The following is a 20,812-nucleotide window of genomic DNA, read 5'->3' on the forward strand; positions in this document are numbered from 1 at the left end:
TGACTGACCGGAGTCTGTGGTGGGTATGAACTATGTGAATAGGTGGGTTCGGAGAACCCTCTGACTGCATTTGACGTTCTTTTCGTAACAGTATTTACGGATCTAAATTCGTGATTGTTTGGGTGGGCAGTACGAAAAACTTTGGATCAATGCTGCTAAAAGTAGCAGTTGTGTCGAAATAGTTTTAAAGAGCGTGTAGTTTGGAAATTACATTCTAAAATATTTCTATTGGTGGCATCCTCGGGCGTTGAATTGTTTATTTATTTGAATTACATTATTACGAGAATAAAATCAATTGATTACAGCTTACGAAAACACCCCTTGCCGACCTTCCTTATACGTTAACATTTTTCTATGTTCTTTGTGTTGGGAATTTGTTCTTTTTCGTCAAAGCTGTGAAGAAAGATTTATAAGATAAGAAAGAAATGTTTGATTGTCCAAATGAGTGAGTCTGCAGCTCAAATCAATAAAGGCATAAACACGTAATCCTCCTTTTACGAATGGCTATGATTAACATTTGTATCTGGTTTAAATATGGTTCAAATTCATGTGAAAATTTGAAATAATCTATTCTATGGGTAGCTTCTACACAATAAAATTTGAGTTAATATTGTATGCATACTAATAATGTTGATGTAAAGGACTTGTAATGACCATCTCAATTAGTGTTGTTAAATGAATTTACATTGTAGTGTGATGACACATGGTCGACCCAAACATTAGTTACAATTCATGCTGGTTGTTTTTTTACTGTCCAAGTTCGTAAATTCTTTAATTTTATGGATAGTGTCCGAGAAACTTGTTGGGTTATTATTCTCAATAGGGATGGGATAATTTACCATAATGCTCAGAATGACCCCTTATTCCCACAGAGTCTCGTAAACTTGCTTATGTCAAAGTTGCCGAGGCGTTACCGAGGGTTATGGCATCGTTAAATTATGCCCATTTGATCCAAAATGAACAATGAATTTACGGTTATACATAAAAAGGTGGAAATTAACTGCACCAACATGTTGGCGGGAAAAGTATAGCATCCAAATAAGGTGATAAAAAAATGTCAACACCAACCAACTAACAATTTCTCCAAATAATTTAAATTATGATGCTGGTCGTCGTCGCGCCGCGTTCTCTTCAAGGCAAATCCTATTTGACGGAATTCGGAATTCTGGCCGGAGTACAGAATACTTGGCAAGAATGCAATGCTGTTAACTAGAGCGCCCCAACGATTCTCTTCTATATGATACTTACTATAAAATTATTATTACCTGCACTAGAGTGAAGTAGCGTTCAGTGAGGTATGAAATAAATACGGCGAAACTAGTGAACGCTACTCCCAGCAAACGCCAGAGAAGGTAAGTAACCCTATTTTAAAATAAGCATAACTCTCCTATTTTTAGTCAATTTAATATAAAAGTAATTAAGCAAACTGTTCCTGCATATATATATATATATATATATATATATATATGTATATATATATATTTTATATTTTAAAATAAGCATAACTCTCCTATTTTTAGTCAATTTAATATAAAAGTAATTAAGCAAACTGTTCCTGCATATATATATATATATATATATATACCCTATTGAATATATGAGTGAACTTTTCGGTCTAAGTTGTTAGTATTAGCTTAAACTAATTTCGCAAACAAGTTTTGTTTTCGACATTTTATGCTGGACACCGTGACTGTTCACAAATGGATGAATTATTAATATGTAAGACATATAAAGGCCATCCATTACGTTTTTACCATAAATGTCATTAAAATATGTGGTAAAAGGCCCCCGTAGAGGTGGTGGCGGGTAAAGACTGGTATGTGCAAATGAAATGGAAAAGTGACTGCCGTGCGGGGATCAATTCCCAAATTAATTGTTTCTAATAGTATGAAGACAAGTGTAAAACTAAAACATGCCACCATAGTCATTCATAGTATTGGCGTTTTATTTTAATGAAATAAATAGAAAACATTTATTTATTTGCATGTTTAAACAGATATACAGTAGTAACTTTAATTCAATGTTTCAAATACAATTCTCTAATTGACCTATAACATACCTAAAATAATATTTAAATAAACGTATTTTTGATATCAAAATATCAACCAAATTATGACATTATAAACGATTAGTACTAATTTTAATATAAATTAGTCACGACCAAGGAAAAGTCATTTAATGTCTTGTTTTCTTTTTTTTTTTTTATTTATAAAGGTTAATTGACATATACAGTAATCGTCATGTTGGTCTTGGCTACCACCATGAAAGATGGACATGGTGAACTTCTTTCTCCCATGTCGACAATAATTCGAGCGACAGCCCCTCTGGCCTAATGTTTTTTTTCAGTTAAATGATTATAGCAATGAGTTTGCGTTTGACCTGGGCGTGACTTGCACTGATTACCGCCGGCGACTCTTCGTTAGATACGAAACGTACTCGACTGTGTATTACATATTTCTATGAACAACTGTATGCCGACATCACGTAATAGACTATGTATCAAATGTTTCTGTAAACATAACAACAACAACAACAACAACAACAACAACAACAATAATAATAATATTAATATTAATAATAATAATAATAATAATAATAATAATAATAATAATAATAATAATAATAATAATAATAATAATAATAATAATAATAATAATAATAATAATAAAGAGTAATAAAAAGAGGTTTAACTATTAGACACTTAAATATATATATATTTACTAAATATAAAAATACAACAATGGATATCTAAATGCGCATGTAAAATCACTATTTTCACTCCAGAAAAAAACGAATATCTTTAAACAAACCTGTACTGCCAACACTTATTGTTATGAAATAACTGACATCAATAACCGTAGGTGTGGATTTCACAATGAAAGCAAATCACTATGTCCTCTCATTAACAATAAATGTGGTAAAACGTTGTTATCTTATATGTTACCACCACTGTTTTCTCGATCTGATTAGGAGATATTTTTTGTATGGCTTCACTAATGTCGGTAACATTACTTGTAATGTTAATTTCAAATACTGAAGATCGTTTATTTTAAAGAAGAGAGCCAGGGGCCGAAACGTCCGCCTTGGTCGAAATTCTTGGCCGAAACGTTCGGGCCGAAACGTCCGGAATTCGTTGAAATGTGGGTAAAAGCTACGGGTCACGGCGAGGAAAAGTGCGTGAATGTCGGCGTTTGATTGGATAATAAAAATTATTGAGAGTGAAACACAGCAAAAATCCAGAAAGTGATTCGAGTTATTGTGATTGTTATAATTACGGACATTATATTAGAAACACGTGGTCGCAAAATATTGACAGCCCGCTTATTACGCAAATCAAATTGCAAGATAAGTGTACAGAAGTGTGAAGTCAACATCAATCACAAAACAATTAAAACATATTTAGACAGCGTAATTAAAGACAATTGCCAACGTGCCGCACAATTTTCTGTTTTGCCTACGCATCGGTTTTCGCGTCACGTCCTTGCAACCTCTTACATAACATGAACTACTTGGCTTCTACAAAACGTTATTCAGATTCTCAAAACATTTGAAACACTTACCCGAAGTTTCTCTCTCTTAGAAAGCCGACGCGGTGAATATGGGCTTGTCTAGTTCTTTAAAAGGTGTTAGTACTGTTATTTTTTCAGCACTTGTCTTTAAACCCAAGCTGTTCTTTTATTAATACTGAGTAAGGACAGATATTCGGCGTAAGAATCTGCGGTTTAATGGTATAAGGAGTATGCCCATCTCAACTTTTTCTCATTGATTTGACGGCTTTTGTCTACTGATGTCGGATCGTTTGGGAACGCATAAATTCATTACTTCGATTGTTTTAGGATAGGTGAGCGTGGCTACAACACAAGAAATATCTCATATTCAGTCGGACACGAGTAATCATTATCAACCAGAAATCAATAACTGTCCAAAATGAGAAATGTGTGGGTGGACATTTCACATGCACTTTAAGTCTTACTTAAAACATAAAAGGTATAATAACACACATGCATGCCCGACTGAAATATAGTCTGGAGAATTGATAGAAAACCACAATTTATTTTTCCACCAAAATATGTGACTGGCTGTTATGGTAAACTCCACACAGAGTGTTGTCTCCTGACAGCAACGACGATACATACGAATGTTATTATTTGAAAACTAATCTATGAACAGTTTATAAATTGGACTAATTAATATTGTCTTATAATTTATATATTATTTTAATGTAATTCCGGATTCCGGAATTCTGCGTTTTAGGGTTTGCCATGTTCGATATGGAACTCACAGCGACGTTTGTTTACATGAAATTCGAACACGCGCTGTACGTCCTCTAAATTGTGTGTACCTATTTTTCTCACATATATCAATATTTTCATTTTGTCGGCTCCAGTTTGTCTTCAATTAGTGTAGCTTTAGCTGTAGCTTTAATGTTTTACTAGTATGTCCTCAGAACATTCGTTGCATGGAGTTTATTTAAGTAACCCGTGATTACACGCAAAAATAGTTTTGGGGTAGATGTTTCTAGGATGTAAGAATAAATGAACCAGTAATAAACACCCCTTGGTTTCATACTTTACAACAGAATTTGCGGCGATCGAGGGCGTCATCACAGACCTTTGGTTGGTCCCCGCCTCTACGCGTAAGCTCAAATCACGCCCAGTCGGGTCACGTGATCTGACGCACAGTTCAGCTAGCTAACACAGACCTTGGCCAGCGCGCCCTCTCAGTCGCCTTACATTTTAAAATGGCTGCTCCCATATAATATGGGCCGTTGCTGTCGTGTACCGCATATTAGACTTTGTATTATGACACAAAGGGTGTTGCTATCTCTTCCTACTTAGCGCTGATGCCGCGTTTGATAACATCGCGTTATCATATTTTTTCTATGACGCATTCAGATGACTCAACAAGACATGTGATATATGGGCTAAGAACGACAATTTTCCGTGAATGTCTCTGTCTAGAAGTTTTGTTTTACAACTTGTTGAATTCTTAATCTTTCGATGTTTGCATGTCTTTCACACAGCGCCAGTCAACGTGTGCCAAACTCGTAACATCGCTGTGTGTAGGAGACATTGTGTGTAATATAGCGAATCCTCCAGTTCCGTGTGTGAATCCTGGCATTGCCAAATCTAGTTGGCATCACTGAAAAAAAAGGGTGTAGTATATCTGACTTGTACAGACACAGTTATGTTATTTGAGATAAACATATACATGTATGGCTCTCAGTTTATCGCGATATGATCTACAACAATGCATCGAGCGGACTTTGTCTTGTTCCCAGTCCGATTCCATGACTATCTTATTGGAGAGGGACCTTATTGCAATGTCGAGACGGACATGGACGACGGTTACACGCTAGGCTTCCCGAAACCACATAGGACACGGACATGGCTGCGAACTATGGTAGTGAGCATAGCCTTGCTACTAGCAGGATGCGGGTTTATCTACTTAACCAAGAGCTATATAATGATGCTCCTGTACTGGTTACAGGGGCTGAGTATGATAGAAGGGATACTTGTATTTACACTGCTTTTCTTTCTCGTCTCCTTGCCTATGACCTGGGGTTACATTATCTTTAACGTGGCAGCTGGATTCCTTTATGGCTTTCCAATGGGCATGTTAACAACCATGATTGGCGTGCTCATTGGGTCATTTTCTGCTCATATGATATGCAGATATTTTTTTGCTAAATGGGTCGTCACGAAAATACAGAACGATTCTCTACGAGCTTTGATGAGAGTCGTAGAAGGAAAGAACGGTTTAAAAGTAATAATATTAGCAAGGCTAACGCCAATACCATTTGGAGTACAAAATGGTCTGTTTGCGGTAAGTTCCAAGTTCATGTTCTCAGTTTGTTCGACACATGATAGAACCCCCCTCCCACACACATCTAAACTTTGGAAGAGAAGGTGTTACAGTTAACAGTGTGAATTCATAGTACTGGTAAAACAGGGAGTGGTGTGTTTTGTTAGGGGGAACATACGTATTAGAAATTTGGGCATGAATAATAATTGTTTTAGGCAGGTGTGCCCCTTTAATTCTGTTTGTGAAAAAAAAAATTGCATATAAATCATGATAAAATGTGATGATACTACAAATAAATTACGTAAATTCTCTATAAGTTTTTTAAATGAAATTATCCATGATAACCTAATGAAGTTGTGACTAGTTTCTGATTTTGTTAATATGTGCAATAAAATGCAATGACTATGGAATAATGCGCTGAATGATTCGTTTTATTAACAACTGGCTTAGCAGATAGTTGCCGGATTGACACAGCTGTCACATTTGTACACGTTTAGTGTGTTTGTTTGGTGTCATGATGTCCATTACTCTTAATATAGTCTGATCAGTTGAATATTCAAATTTAAACCTGTTACTTTTTAATTTAATTTTTTTTTCAAATATTTTTGTGCCAGGCGACAGTTCTGAACATTTAATTCTGTCTTTTCGGTGTTTAGTTTAGGAAAGTCTTTAATTATTTTCACATTGCGTAATATCTAAAGATTTATGTATAAGAGTTGTTCTAAAAGCTGGTTGTTATTAATTGAAATCTACAGCAGCAAAAATTATTAAATAAATAAATTTATATTCTCAGATGCATTATCAGGATTATGGATGTTTTACTACGCAGTCTTAGGCAGTAGATGTTAATTTGATTTAATAATTGATAGTAATCACAATTGAAATTACCAAATCAAATTGTTTATTGTTGTTGTTGTTAAGATATGCGAGTTTGTAGAAAGCATATAAATTTAGTTTAATTAATTAAGGCACCTATTTGTTTTTAGTAATATGAATTAATTTATACTCTCATGACTGAATGAAAGTTAGGTTTTCTTTCATTAAATGTAGAATGAACAATGGTTTCTAGCCAGGATTGTATAAATATTGTGTTTTGGATAAATGCCATGGTTTAGTCGCTGTTCAATTGTAGACAGTATAGATATGTACATATGGTTTAATAATACGTTAATTATTGTAAAGTACAAAGAGGATCGTTTAATTTTATATTTATGATAAATAACTTTAATGGTAAAATAATTTTTTCTACCATAACTCGTTGTCATTCTTTATGTGGTGTTATATTCTAACTAGATAAAAGTTCAAGGCTGTTCTGACATTGACATTGACAAAATCAAGCTGAATTATTGATTTTAATATCATGAACAAGTATATTTGTTTTTTTACAAATTAGAAGATAAATGTTTTAATGAAAAACTGGTAAAATTGGCATCTTTGAAACTATTTCCATGTTTGAGTATTATTTCATAAAAAAAAAGCAATTAAATTATTGTATTCTTGGAAGTCTTCTAGTAATTGACGTCACCAAATAAAATTATCATCTTGTTACAAAAATGTCTTTGCTACCATATGTTATAAAATGGTGAGACGAGATCATGTTTGACTCGCAATTTTTTAGGCTATCTGGTGGCAAAATCCATATTTTTTTTAGGGTTTTATGAATAATAATAATAAAAAAAAAACATTAAAAGTTGAGTAATATATGATATGACCTGCTTTAATGCTAGCCAACTATACTAAAGAATAGATAGTCCCATGACGGCAGCCATATGCAATGGTTTGAATATCTAAGTAGGCGTTTCCGCTGGTGCGCATATGTAGGTCAGGTCAATGATTAACATTGATATCTGTATTGTAAATCACATGGCACTGATAAATACATGTTACTAAGGCCTAGATTATTTAGTATTTGTTTATGTCCTTTTGTAGCTGCTAGCTAATACGGTACTCAGTGATATCTAAAGTAAGCTATGTGATTGTACATGTGATTCAAAACCCGACGACTCAGATTTCTTGTATAGAAGTTAAACCTACTTGTCAGTGAGTGGAACCAGTGCCCACAAAATGTCTTACAAATGATATTTGCAATTTAAGGAGAAGGGTGGTGTCATATAAAAATCAAAATCTTGGAAGTCATATTACCGTCATAATTAATTTTGTTGTTATATAGTCCTCTCAATTTTGCTTTAGTATGGCCAACATATGCAGTTCATCAATATGGGAAATACATTATAAATAATATTTTTGACTAGAGCACAATAAATTACACCCAAGGTATTTTAATATACATTATATACTGTAAAGTTTGGTCTAAGTGCACATGCACACATAAAAAATATGATTTATTGAATTTTAGATTAAAATCTGACTTATTTTAAATTATAGACATACCTCTGTCATTTACATATGCAAATACAGTGTTATTATAAACTAGTATTAAACTATACTGCAATAAATGTGCTAATATGTATGGTGTGCATTTGTGGTATAACAAATTCAATATTGAATGAGGAGTTGATTTCTTGCACAAACAGTGAGCAGTTACAGTCTCTGAATCCAGTCACTATGTTTGGTGTGTTTGGTTGAAAGTTTCACATCCAATAACCTGAATGTTACTGAGCATGGAATATGCTGTAGCCTAGCAACAATATGTAGATGCTTGCCATTCCATTAGCCAGGCTAGACGCTTACCATACCATGCTGAGACATGCATGCTCATTATAGTTCTGTTGAAATTTTGATATGTTTTTGATTCTACTATTTCATGCTATTTTTTTATATAAACATGTTCATTTATTTGTTTGCACATTTAATTTAGCATTTAAAACGAAACAATAACATCTGCTCTGATTCTAGCATGCCTACACAATGTTTTTTTTATTTATTTTAATTTTTTTTTTACAATATTTTAGCCCCTCTTTTCAAACCTATATGTGCTGAGATTAGAAAGACATCTGTTTTGTTTGTCATAGATATTCACTTTGATAGAAAGAAGCCATTTTATAAATAAAACAAAATGAATCATTGGTTGTTTTTTTATTATTTGAGTGAGAATCAATTTCAGTGAAATAAACAATCTGATCTGTAATAAATAAAGAACACTTGTGATAATAATTGCAAATAGTCATTATATGTTGACTACAGTGAATAACAATAACCTATACTTTAGTTTATAAACCCTGTAAACATTACATTCATGAGCTGTCTTTCAAAACAATATAAGAAATAAATTACTTTAAAATATATATGATGTGATGTATGCCACAGGGAGCAGATATTCTTGCACTGCTGTTTCTCTGAAACTTTGATCGGCTACAGAGCAAGAATAGTTTTTAGTATTTAAAGAATTAGTTGTAGCACAATCACACTGGTGATCAGGGCAGCAAGCAGTGCAAGAAATAGCTCACAGGTTACAACAGAATAGCTGCTCTGCTGCCGACCTGATGATCTAGGCGTCTGTGTAATCCATCTATTTTTTTTGTATGTATTTAGATTTTATTTTGCTTCATTTTCACACCAAATCACATCTACCGCGGTATACACGTGTCCTGAATTTTAAATACTGATTAAACTCCATTTTATTTTTCGTTTTACTAATCAACAGACTTAATTTGTACTTGCATGCATTTACCACATAATATCTTTCTCACTACCAAACTATTACATTGAATTACATGCATAATCTATTATACTTGTGTTTTTGTTTTGTTTTTAAATTTTCATTAAATTTTGTCTGTTCTTTTCAAATAATATGACTCCAAAACTGTAATGTGGTATTGTAGATTTCATTGCAAGAACATGTAATTAATTCCTTGTAAGATTTCTGATCATAATAGTGATTTTAAAAGAATTATGTGGGCCGGAGATACTATTATGGAGCAGAAAGGAATAGCAACCCATGCTAGAAGTAGCAGGAACCAGTGCAGAAAAGAAGTGACTTTGCTAATTTGCATGTGAAATTGTTTAGCTCTTCATTTAGTTCGTCATTTTCCACTAAATTCTGAGATTTATACTTTCAAATATATAAATAATAAATTAAATTATAAAAAATAATAATAATATATAAAAAGATAATGTGAAGTCCTCAAATATGATAAATAGCCACGGAAATCTTTCAAAACATAAAGAAAATAAAAAAAATTAGGACAGCTTTGTAAAGATACTTTTACATTCCATGAAACATCCAATGTGAGAAATCAACAAGATTTATAATAATTATTTATTTTTCAGATAACCAACGTAAAAACATTGAGATACTTAATTGCGTCTACCTTAGGCTTGATACCGACGCAAGCATTAAATACATATATAGGTACAACATTGCGGTCAATGGAGGATGTCTTAGACCAGCAGTCATTCAGCGGCTACATCATGTTCATATTACAGGTAAGATAGCATTGACTTTTGAGTTGCTTTGACACAACACGAAGTACATGTTGAGATACACATACTGTACTCACTGTATCACCAATACATCACATCAGTTTGATTTATTGGCCAATGCATGACTTAATTCAGACATCGATGATCGAGAGATGTTTGAATTCACTATGTTCAATTACCCACCATAGACTCTGGTCAGTCAAAATGACTATTTTGAACTGTAGGCATTAATCAGTGATTCTGCCAATGACGGAGAGATAGAATCTAGGTCAGGGGAAGCCCCATGACCCCAAGATTCTTTGCCCTTACATCACGAACCATGTGACCGACTCCATATGGCGGCGCCATTACGGCTGGATAATCACTCTGTTTTTTTCTCTGCCTCGAGTGGAGATGAAGTCTAGCGAGCTCTGCCTGGATCGCTTGCTTTTTTTTGTTCGGGCTTCTGGTTTGGGTTGTTACCGCCGCCGCAGCAACCAACATCAACATCGACATTGAGATGTTTTCTGTGTCATTTTCACTTGTGTCATTTCCCCTTTGTGTGTAGAATTGTTCACAACAAAGTAACTAAACCCAGCGACGTAACTTAATCACTTGTTGGTTTCATTGCGTCACCTTTTCCAACTGTATTTCGCTTCCCTCATGCATGTCGTGTTCATTTTATGCTTTATCATTGTATTTAGAAATGGATAGATGTAATGACAGCACCAATCTGATTAAAATCTGATGTAGTGTACAGGCTTTAATTATTTTGGCTATAAACTTATTTTAATTTAATTTTTTATTATATTTTTTATTTTATTATTTTACTTTGATTTTGATTTGGTGATTTTTTTTAATTCCGCCCTACCTACATCTGATCCTATGTAAGTCCCGTTCAAATCTCGCCTAAGTAACAACCAATCACAGCCCCCCTTTTATACAGGCTGTCAGTTGCTTACTTTTCAGTGTATACGGGCAAGCTTTCTGTACATTATATTTTGCCCACTTGAATAAACCATTTATAGAAAATTGCTAGTATATTTTTATTTACAAAAGAAATTCCACAGCATTTTACAATTTTTGTCATTACATTGAATATTTTTCTCACTTCCAACAAATGTGTACACTTCCAGATACATCTTCGTCAGCCAAGGTTCATTCATTCAGTCATCGCTTCAATTTTACATCAAGCACTGAGCATAATTATTTAGAATGGAAGCAAAAAAATAAGTAAATCGTAATGATTAGAACACTGTAAACAGCTATAGTAAACAATGCAAACGGATTTTAAATTGTATAACGGTCACCGGCCCAAGGCATCATCGCAGAAAATTGGAGCAAACAAATATTTCCTGATCAATACTATTGTGATGTGTTCCAAATAAAAAATATTTTATTCCAGTCCAAATCAGCTCAATTACTTTAATAAAGAGTTATTGAATAATGTACAAAATGTTGATACAATTTGATGAATATTTACAGCTACGGCTTCAATACCGTAGACGATGTTGGCTCGATCGTCAACAGAACATCACCCGTCTCCAGGGCAAGCGACTGGAAAAAGACAATGATAAACTTACCGAAAAGCCGTGTTTTTCTCGGTCGCTAACGTCGGTATAGACTGGCGCAGTCGGGGTGATTAATTTCTTTTTGTAGTTTAAATAAAATAAAAAAAAATCGCGAAATGGAGGCGAAATCACCTGTAACTGCGAAATCACACCGACTGGTATATTCTGCATGGCCCTCTATCGACACTGCAGGAACCCGTAGATTTGTCAACGGGTAATTATAATAATGAGTGTTTTAATTGACAATCATTTAGGCCAATCACAACGTCTCTTCAACTGACCTATGATTGTAGCAGCCGATTTTTTTTATTCTACAACTAGTACGAGTTATTTTTTACACATTGTGATGAATTAGAAACGACGACTACGACAAACTCGAATTTTAACGTGCCGCAATGTTGGGTCTGCAGTGTGACCTTTACCATGTTGACCTCATTATGCACGTATTTCCGCACCCACCTCATTATAATACGTGCAATTCATGAATATTTAATAGCAGTGAATTTCCTGCAGAATAAACCAGTCGGGGTGATTTCGCGCTAACACCTCCATTTCGTGATTTTTTAAATTTTATTTAAACTACAAAAGCAAATTAATCTCCTCAACTGCGCCAGTCTAACATCGGTATAATCCGCCATTTTATTTGAGTGTGTTTGCCACCTGACTCTGGCCGTGACGTCATCATGTGTGCTGTAGAAGGAGGTCTGTGATTCGTTGACTAAAATCATCGATAGTGGGTCTCGTTGAAATCTCGTTACATAGGCATCGGGACAGATGTATGTAGGGCGGAATTAAAAAAAAACACAAAATCAAAATCAAAGTAAAATAATAATAAAATAAAAAGGCATTAATAACAAAAGTAATAAAAAATAAAATTAAAATAAGTTTATAGCCAAAATAATTAAAGCCCGTACACTACATCAGATTTTAATCAGATTGTGACAGCACCTGAGGCTCACTGCCGGTTTTGTCTCCTCGCTTTTCGAGGCGACTGTGCAGTGGTTATAATCAGAATTTACCAGCATAGCAGCTGCGTGCAGGGTTCAGGTTTTTTGCCTTGAAGGAGTGTGTTTTTCACTGGAGTTCTGAGGCCTGGGATGTTTTTCAGAGCCATGCAATATCGCTGAGACTTACCGTGTCACTCGTATTTTCACAGCAATGTCGCGTGTCCAGTAAAAATCGGTTAAAGTGAGTTGCGTGTTGGCATGAGTGGAAAGTCCTCACGTTCAGCTACTGGTACTTAGTGTACTGAGACGTCGAGTAGGAGACCCGATGGTGGAGGTACCAATATTTTTTGGTCCCCCCCCCCCCCCGCCGATCGAAGGGCATCCTCAGAGTCTGTGTTTTCAGGCAGTGGTTTACCCGATTTTACCGGCTACAGCGAGGCTGTGTCCCTGGAGGTCGTTCCTCCTATGGGGCCCGTTGTGGGTCCCTTTGTGGATCTGTCCTCGCACAGCATCGGGTTTGCCTCCAAGATGAGGGCTTTGGTCAAAAGACTGTTGGGGCAAATTGCGTCCCTGGCAGGCCGGGTAGATCAGATGCAGTCGGAGTGAGCTGTCTCCACTGCGACCCCTCGGTTGGAAGAAACACAAAAGCATTGCTCGCATTCAAAGCATATCTCTTCCCGGGAACCGCCCATTCCCAGCCGCGACTCTCCCGCTGATTTGGGTGAGGCCGAGGCTCAGGCTAGTTGCACCGGGTTTTGATGTGGAAAATAGTCTTCCTACTGGCCCTCGTCTCAGGTAGGCGTTGACCAGAGCTGGCGGCATTGTCCTTCTCAGACGATGTACCGCCGTTATGGACAATCTAGTTGTGCTAAAGACACGAATCAGGTTTCTCACCAAGAACCAAATCCCAGGATACGATTCTCACTCGATCATCATCCCCCGACTGTCAAATTTTGTCGGCCCAGAGGGTCAGGAGGAATTGCTTCTCTGCCCGGTTCGAGCACGGAGTTGCTACCAAAACTGTACTAGGGATTCAGGACGGGGTGCCAAGCACATGTCTTTGTGTTACGGCCCAGACAGGCAGAATAGGCCGGCCTCCCTGACTTCCATCACCAGGTGGATTACTGTGACTGTATTAGACGTCTATAATTCTTTAACTTCCTTGACACAGAGCTTGCAGAGACACCAAGTACGAGCGCATGAAGTCCGTGCGATTGCTAACTCACTAGTGCTAGCATCAGGTGCTCCCCTCGAACATTTTCTGAGGGCAGGCTTCTGGAAAACGCAAACGTCTTTATCAACTACTACCCTCTTTTAGATTTGGTCCAGTCGTAGCGGGTCAGACTTTGGTTGCTGACCCAGCCCAAATGACCACAAGGGTCCCTGCACATAGGCGATAAGTCAGTCTCAGCATTTTTGCAGACAGATTTCTCTACCATCAGCACCCCCTGGAAACTTCTAGGTCTCGCTTTTCGACCTATGCCCTCATGCAGAACTGTTTCGGTCTTTACTTCAAAAGCATACTACCCCCTAAATTGGGTTTTGGGTCTAGCTTTCTCGGGCACACCGAACCCAGTCTCCGTAGCAGCATTTTTTGCTTATTGCTCCGGGGACAGCACAGGCAAGGTAAGACACATCCCTCTTTTTGGTCTCAACTAGGTGATGAGTGATTGTTGTAGAGTGTATCATCCCGGACTGGGAAAAGACTTTCATAATTTTCTGTTTGCTCGGAAAACCCGCCACCTACATGTATCTGTGCTGACTCTGCCTACAGTTCAAAATAGTCATTTTGACTGACCGGAGTACCCACCATAGACTCCGCCCCCCCAACCACCCCACTCTTTTCGTAGCATTGGGGAGAGAAAAGAACCAGAAGTGATTATCCAGCTGTAATGGTGCCGCCATATGGCCTTGGCCACGTGGTAGAATCTTGGGGTCATGGGGCTTCCCCTGCCCTAGATTCTATCTCTCTATCATTGGCAAAATCGCTGATTAATGCCTACAGTTCAAAATAGTCATTTTGAAAGACCGGGGTCTATGGTGGGTATGAACTATGTGAATAGGCGGGTTCAGAGAACCCTCTGCCTAAGTTACGGACATCGAGTTATGGACATCAAGTTACGAAAACATTGAGTTACAAAATTACCACGCTCATATTTCAGAAACCACGACCACTTCTTTGAAACCACGCCCAAATTGTAACTCGATGTTCAATTAACAGTTAACCGTACTTCAAGTTACGGGCAACATAGCATTTTTGTTTTGTTTAACGTTGTATATTTCCAGTAATTCAAAGTTCATTAAAATGATAATTAAAATTTGAGTTACTAAATTTGAATGTTTAGTAAAATAAAAGAGCTAACAGTTAACTGTTATTTAATGTTTGAGTTACTAAATGTAACTGAAATTCTATGTTGCTCGTAACTCAAAGTTCTGTTAATTGTTAGTTGGACACCGACGTTCAAATTTGGGTGTGGTTTTGCAAAAGTAGGCATGGTTTATGATATATGGGCGTGGATATTTTTGTAACTCAATGTTTTTGTATCTCGATGTTCGTAACTCTATGTTCTAACTCAAACATTTCAGCATCTCATGATCAACGCATTCCATGTTGTTTAATGCTTTTTGTTTCACTGGGAAAGGAGTCGCAAAATTGCAAGAGGGATGTAATTGTCAGCCATAATACAAGTGAGGTTGCAAATATTTGTCCTTATCAATCTGTGTATTAGGTTTCTGTTGCTGGCATAGCTCAAATCACATTTTCAAGTTTGATGGTTCTGCTCCTCGATGCAGTATTCACCATTGCTGATTATGTAGCATTCAAAATTTTTGGGACCCCTGCAACAATACAATACATACAATTCGTTGCCATTATGTTCTATCAATGCAAAAACGATGCTTGGAATGCAAAAAATTAAAAATTGAACTAAAATACCGCATATATTAATTTGTTCATACATTCTAATGCCTGATGGTTTGCTTTTGCATGTTAGATATAGTTTTTTTTTTCTAAATATGGTATTGCATTTTCAAAATATACATGTAGGCTGTTTTTTTCCATATGGTCTGTAATGAAATTGTTCATTATGATACGTGTATTATTTATTGTACTGATGCATTGCCTGTTACTTGCCATATCAAAAAAAATTTTTTGAAACTAACACGGTTATGGCAAAAACATTGTAGGAACACTAATTAGCCTAATAACCATGGCAACTAGTTAATATCTCATCATACAGAACATCATCAACTTTGTTTTGAGGAAGAAACTCAACAAAAACAGCAGAGCTATTTTGACTATTAGTTTGCTTGTTTTTCATGTAAATATTTTTTTTTCTTTGTTGAATATTCTACATGATTTTGAGTAATCAATACTTTCCCTCCATTTCCAAATGATTTGTTTTTTTTGCAAGCATTGTTGAGTGACATGTAATTTTTTAGCCCTTTTGTCTAAACTATAAAAACAAATGATATCCTCAACTGATTGTTTGAAGTTCATGTGCATGAATTTTGAACCGGAACGACGTTTACTCTGATAGTATTAATTCAACATTATATATTCAGTCCAAATGACTAGTAATTTGAAATGGCTTACTGGCAGCCATTTTGTTTTACATTTTTCCTATAGACATTATGAACACATGTTAAGTTGTATGGCAGTCAAGGATTGTTCATTTCACAGTGTACTGGTAGAACTGCACCATGCATGCACTTGTACAAAATAAAGCATATAAATGCTGTCAGTTCAATTGTCATATCAGTACAAGAAACAAGGATATTGTGTCATTCTCAATGGCTTGTTTTTCTAAAATCTAAAACAAAGACCTTTCGTTTCATTAAATAATCCAAACATAGGCATCGGTGATGTGAATCTGTACATACTTAGTTTCCTAGTTACCGTCTTTCAATGAACCATTAGTCTTCTATGTAGTCATTTCAGAGCTCCTTAAGCAAGTGAATCACTTTCAAAGATTCCATAGATTTTTTCTCACACAAAAACAGACATATATATATATATATATTAAATATTTTCTTGTTTTGTCCTCGTAGATTGTAATCAGTATCGTTCTAACATGGTATGTTGTGAAACGAGCTAGAAAAGAACTGAACCAGACAGTCAAGGCATACGAGGATGAAATGGAGGAACGTGAACGAACTATTTTAGCTATGCCGAGGAACCTGGAAGAAGCAGAGTCAATGGACTCCCTGAACTTATTGAGTCCCACCATATCATCTGCCAATGGTAAAATAAAAAATAAGTTTTTATCCAGACATCAGCGATCTCAGTCAGCGACAGTTCCTTTATTATCGTATATAGATGAAGAAAACCATGATGACAGAAGTAAACTCTGACGTCCCTGGTGAAACATTTTTTAAGTAATAGGAGAGATGTATGGTACATAACAAGATATTATTAACTGTTTAATTTGCACGGATACAACGTACAACAAATGCGGCTCATCTGTTGTGTTTAATATGGCTTCAAGTTCATACAAAACTGAATGTGCTCTGCGATTTTAGCATTTTAACAAGGTATTCACATGAATACAAAAGATGTATTGCACACACATTTGCTCTGAAATAATTCACAAATTGGATTCGAAAATCGCAATAGCTGTGGTTGATGTTGTGGGTTCAAACCCCTTCCTTGACTAAATTTTTCAATGGTTGAAAAAGAACTCGGGACATTTCACCTTGAATAGAGCTGTACAGTCTTGTATACCCAGATGTAAAATCTAATTTACAGGTGTTGGATATCTTACAGTTATGTACAGTTATCTATATCAGTTACACTTAGCATACAAATAGAAGTGTGGTTTGTTTACAATTAGCATAAACACAATAAGACGTGGATTTGCAGGAATAAACACGCAAACAGAATTGGTTACATGGCCGAAATTGGTGTAAGTGGCCATATACAATGGACTCGCTGTCCTAAATGTAATCTACAGTTTGTATTACAGTGTTGTCATATAACCGTATGTGTGTTATTACAAACGCATACACAAATTTGCACAAAATACCTTGTAAAAAGTAAATGAATCGGTGTTAGGTTAGTGTACTTTAAAGCAGGGGAGTTGTCATCTGCGCATGCATCAGATGGCTATAGCATGTCGTTGTTTACAAAGAAGCATCTACCCATGAGCCTTTGCAATTTTAGCGTGTCTTGTTATGACTCAATTCCTACATGTGTGCAGGTGATGACCTTTCCGCTACAAGTTCAATCCAAAGTCTATGCATCTAATGGAGCAAATATGAAAGCCGTTAAATCAGGATCACGTTTAGTACATCATCGTAAGTATGTGTGATGAATGGCAAGGTTTCATCATAGTAGGTACCTGTACGTATAATGTATGAATAATGGTGGTACATCATTGTAATTATGTATAATGAATGGTGTGGTATTTAAAATATGTATGGTAAATAGTGTGGTACAGACATGGTACGTCAAAAATAAAACATTTTGCAGCAATGAACATTCACTTAAGACAGTGTGTGTGCGTCCTTGTCAAGTCACAGTAAATTTCATAAAATTGATTCCTAGCGAGTGCCTTTTAAGTGAGAATGCGTGTCTGCAAATGAAATAGGTGCATTATTTAATATGGACTTTGTTGATTTTAAATTTTTTTTTTTTAATTTGTGACCTCGAACTTGGTTCAATGATAATTAATATTTTGTTTTATTTACATGTATGAGCTTTATATCAAATATCTTGTACCTATCAAGAAATTCCAGCCACTGTAATTCTCTCCATCTATGCCTAGGTACGATGCTTATAATATCTCATTACCCTTTCAGATTTATGCAGATATCGTGCAATATATATGCCATGATCATGAGTGGTTTGTATAGGCTACTTTGTTGGTGACCATACATTAGAATAAGTATTTACATCACTGGTATTACTAACATGTGTCCAATATTTATACTAGCCCAAGCTTTTGTCTTTTGGCTGAAGCTGTCAACTTTTTAGCTCCGCTGTCGACTTTGTCGAGCGGAGCTTATCATATGAGTGATTGTCGTTAGCGTTCGTCGTATGTGTCAACTTTTTACTTTTTTGACTTCTTCTTGCTTTGATAATAGGTGTTGGGCAGACCTCTCTTAGATTTGTTCATTTTGTGATGATATTTTTAATTCCCTTATTTTGATGAATATTTTTGTCATTTTTAGTAAAAAGTGATATTTTCCACGACTTGCTTTGATAGACCACTCTCAGATTTGTTCATTTTCTAATGATATTTTCAGCTCTTTATTTGGAACATGCGTTGGCAACAGTGGAGCTATCTCTGCCAAGAGCCTGCTTGTTTCCTGTATATCATGATTCATGTTTCATGAATTTTATGGAAAGAAACATTAGCAAAAATTGAGATATTGCCAGTGCCTTAAGACTTGTATAGATTAAATGTTGAAAAAAAATATGGTTTAAAGAAGTTTGAACATGTTCAGAAAGAATGTACTTGTTTAATTATTTCTAAGAGACCACATATATGTAATTGATTGAATCCCTTGTGCTGCTTTTCACCTATATTAAGAATCTGTTCATTACATTGATACCCTACTTACCAATTCCATCCACTTGATATCATCTATTTCATGTTTTTTTTACAGGTTAGGGTCATACGGATATGTTATGGCTTGGTTGTAGATTACAATATTGTATTTTGTTAACTTTGTCAGAATATGACCTAATACAATAATATTTTTCTGAATGTTCTCCATTGAAATCTTGCCAAATCACAGCTATCAACCTTCCAATCACAAATATCATCCTGCCAATCTAACCAGACGCTTTCATATTTATCCATACTGACTCACAGGGAATTTGTCTTCCAAAAATAATATGCCATTTTTTCAATGGTAGTTTTTAATCATTTTAAAAGTTTGTCAATTTATTAACTATTTTTTTTTCACCAGCACCTTTTAACAGTGTAATATCAATCAAACATATCCAGCCACTCTTTAAGTAAATAATGTTTGTCATTAAATAGTGTGATGTCTGTGCCTTCATATTTTGTTTTAAATTATCCTGTATTTTTTGTTTTGAAAAAAAAAATTGACTGATGAAGCTTTAAATGTATTTTTAACTTGTATATAAATATGTATAGTTGGTATACATTTATTTGTTCTTTATTAAAACTTGTCTAAAAGAAAGTTGACAATTTATTATTTCCTTGTATATATGTATTAGTATCTGTTGGTGATAATAAATTGTTTAAAGTCTCTGTTGGTTATGAAACTACACACTTTGTAATTAGCATTTTTCTAGTGCAGTAACCTGATGAACAAGGCAGACCAAGTGCCCCAAGCATTGTACAAGTCTATAGTATAAACTGACATACGATTGCATGAGCACCATCATTGAGTAATTCTGAGATATGCAAACATATTTTGACATGGGCTGATCACATTCGAACCATAGGAAATTATTACAAGTACTTCATTTATTGGTCAGTTTGGCTCATTAGCTATGCAAATATATTCAAATATCACATACTGTGGGTTGATCATATCTGGATCATGGGAAATGAACTAACCTCTACTCTCATTGGTCAGTTTGCAAACACATTCTATGAACTTTCAGTTCTGAATCAGAAAATAAAAGGTAGCATAACCATAACAGCCTATATGGTGGACAAATGCTTACTGCATTTTCAATCAACCAATCAATTTGTGATAGTTGCTAGCTCTGATTGCATTCATTCGACAAGTCATTCCTGGACTTAAAATTCATGGTACTCCAAAGTAGTAAACACAAGAAAAAAATTATTCAGTCATCGCTTGTAAATTAACAACACATGTTCATAATGTATAAAAGTATGCTCTCATTTTATGTTCAATTACCGTAATTTACGCCAACCCTGATTGAGCACACGTCTTGCAGGTGCATCCAATCAAATTTATATTTACCAAGGTCGAGTACACAGTCTCGCACACTAGTTGCGTTCACATTATGGGATCTCAACATGTGCCAAATATTTTTAATCCTTTATGTTTGCAGGTGGATTACAGCAGTTGTGTTCACATTAATCTGGGCACATGCTAAAATTGTGTCCTTGTATACTGTTTTTTGTTGAGCTGTCAACGAGAAAAACAATGTCATCTTCTTTCCATGTACTTGTCAGTGCT

The 20,812-nt window shown here is 35.4% G+C and overlaps 1 protein-coding gene across 1 annotated transcript; it reads left to right on the top strand.

Annotated features, from left to right (window-relative positions):
• Window positions 1-4,737: 4,737 nt before the first annotated feature.
• On the top strand, window positions 4,738-19,837 carry LOC102801303 (transmembrane protein 64-like). Its single transcript, XM_006811846.3, has 3 exons — window positions 4,738-5,826; window positions 10,036-10,191; window positions 16,736-19,837. Exons 1-3 carry the CDS (start codon window positions 5,251-5,253, stop codon window positions 17,036-17,038), a joined length of 1,035 nt encoding a protein of 344 aa, XP_006811909.1. The 5' UTR covers window positions 4,738-5,250; the 3' UTR covers window positions 17,039-19,837.
• The last annotated feature ends 975 nt before the right edge of the window (window positions 19,838-20,812 follow it).

This window comes from Saccoglossus kowalevskii, chromosome 6, assembly GCF_978046115.1.
Source record: "Saccoglossus kowalevskii chromosome 6, keSacKowa6.1, whole genome shotgun sequence".
NCBI lineage: Eukaryota > Metazoa > Hemichordata > Enteropneusta > Harrimaniidae > Saccoglossus > Saccoglossus kowalevskii.

Bases quoted from the DNA above. Each gene is read 5' to 3' on its own strand.
- LOC102801303 (XM_006811846.3), top strand. From the start codon at position 5,251: ATGCATCGAGCGGACTTTGTCTTGTTCCCAGTCCGATTCCATGACTAT. The intron at 5,827-10,035 runs GTAAGTTCCAAG...TTTATTTTTCAG, and splicing joins TACAAAATGGTCTGTTTGCG to ATAACCAACGTAAAAACATT. The intron at 10,192-16,735 runs GTAAGATAGCAT...TTGTCCTCGTAG, and splicing joins ACATCATGTTCATATTACAG to ATTGTAATCAGTATCGTTCT.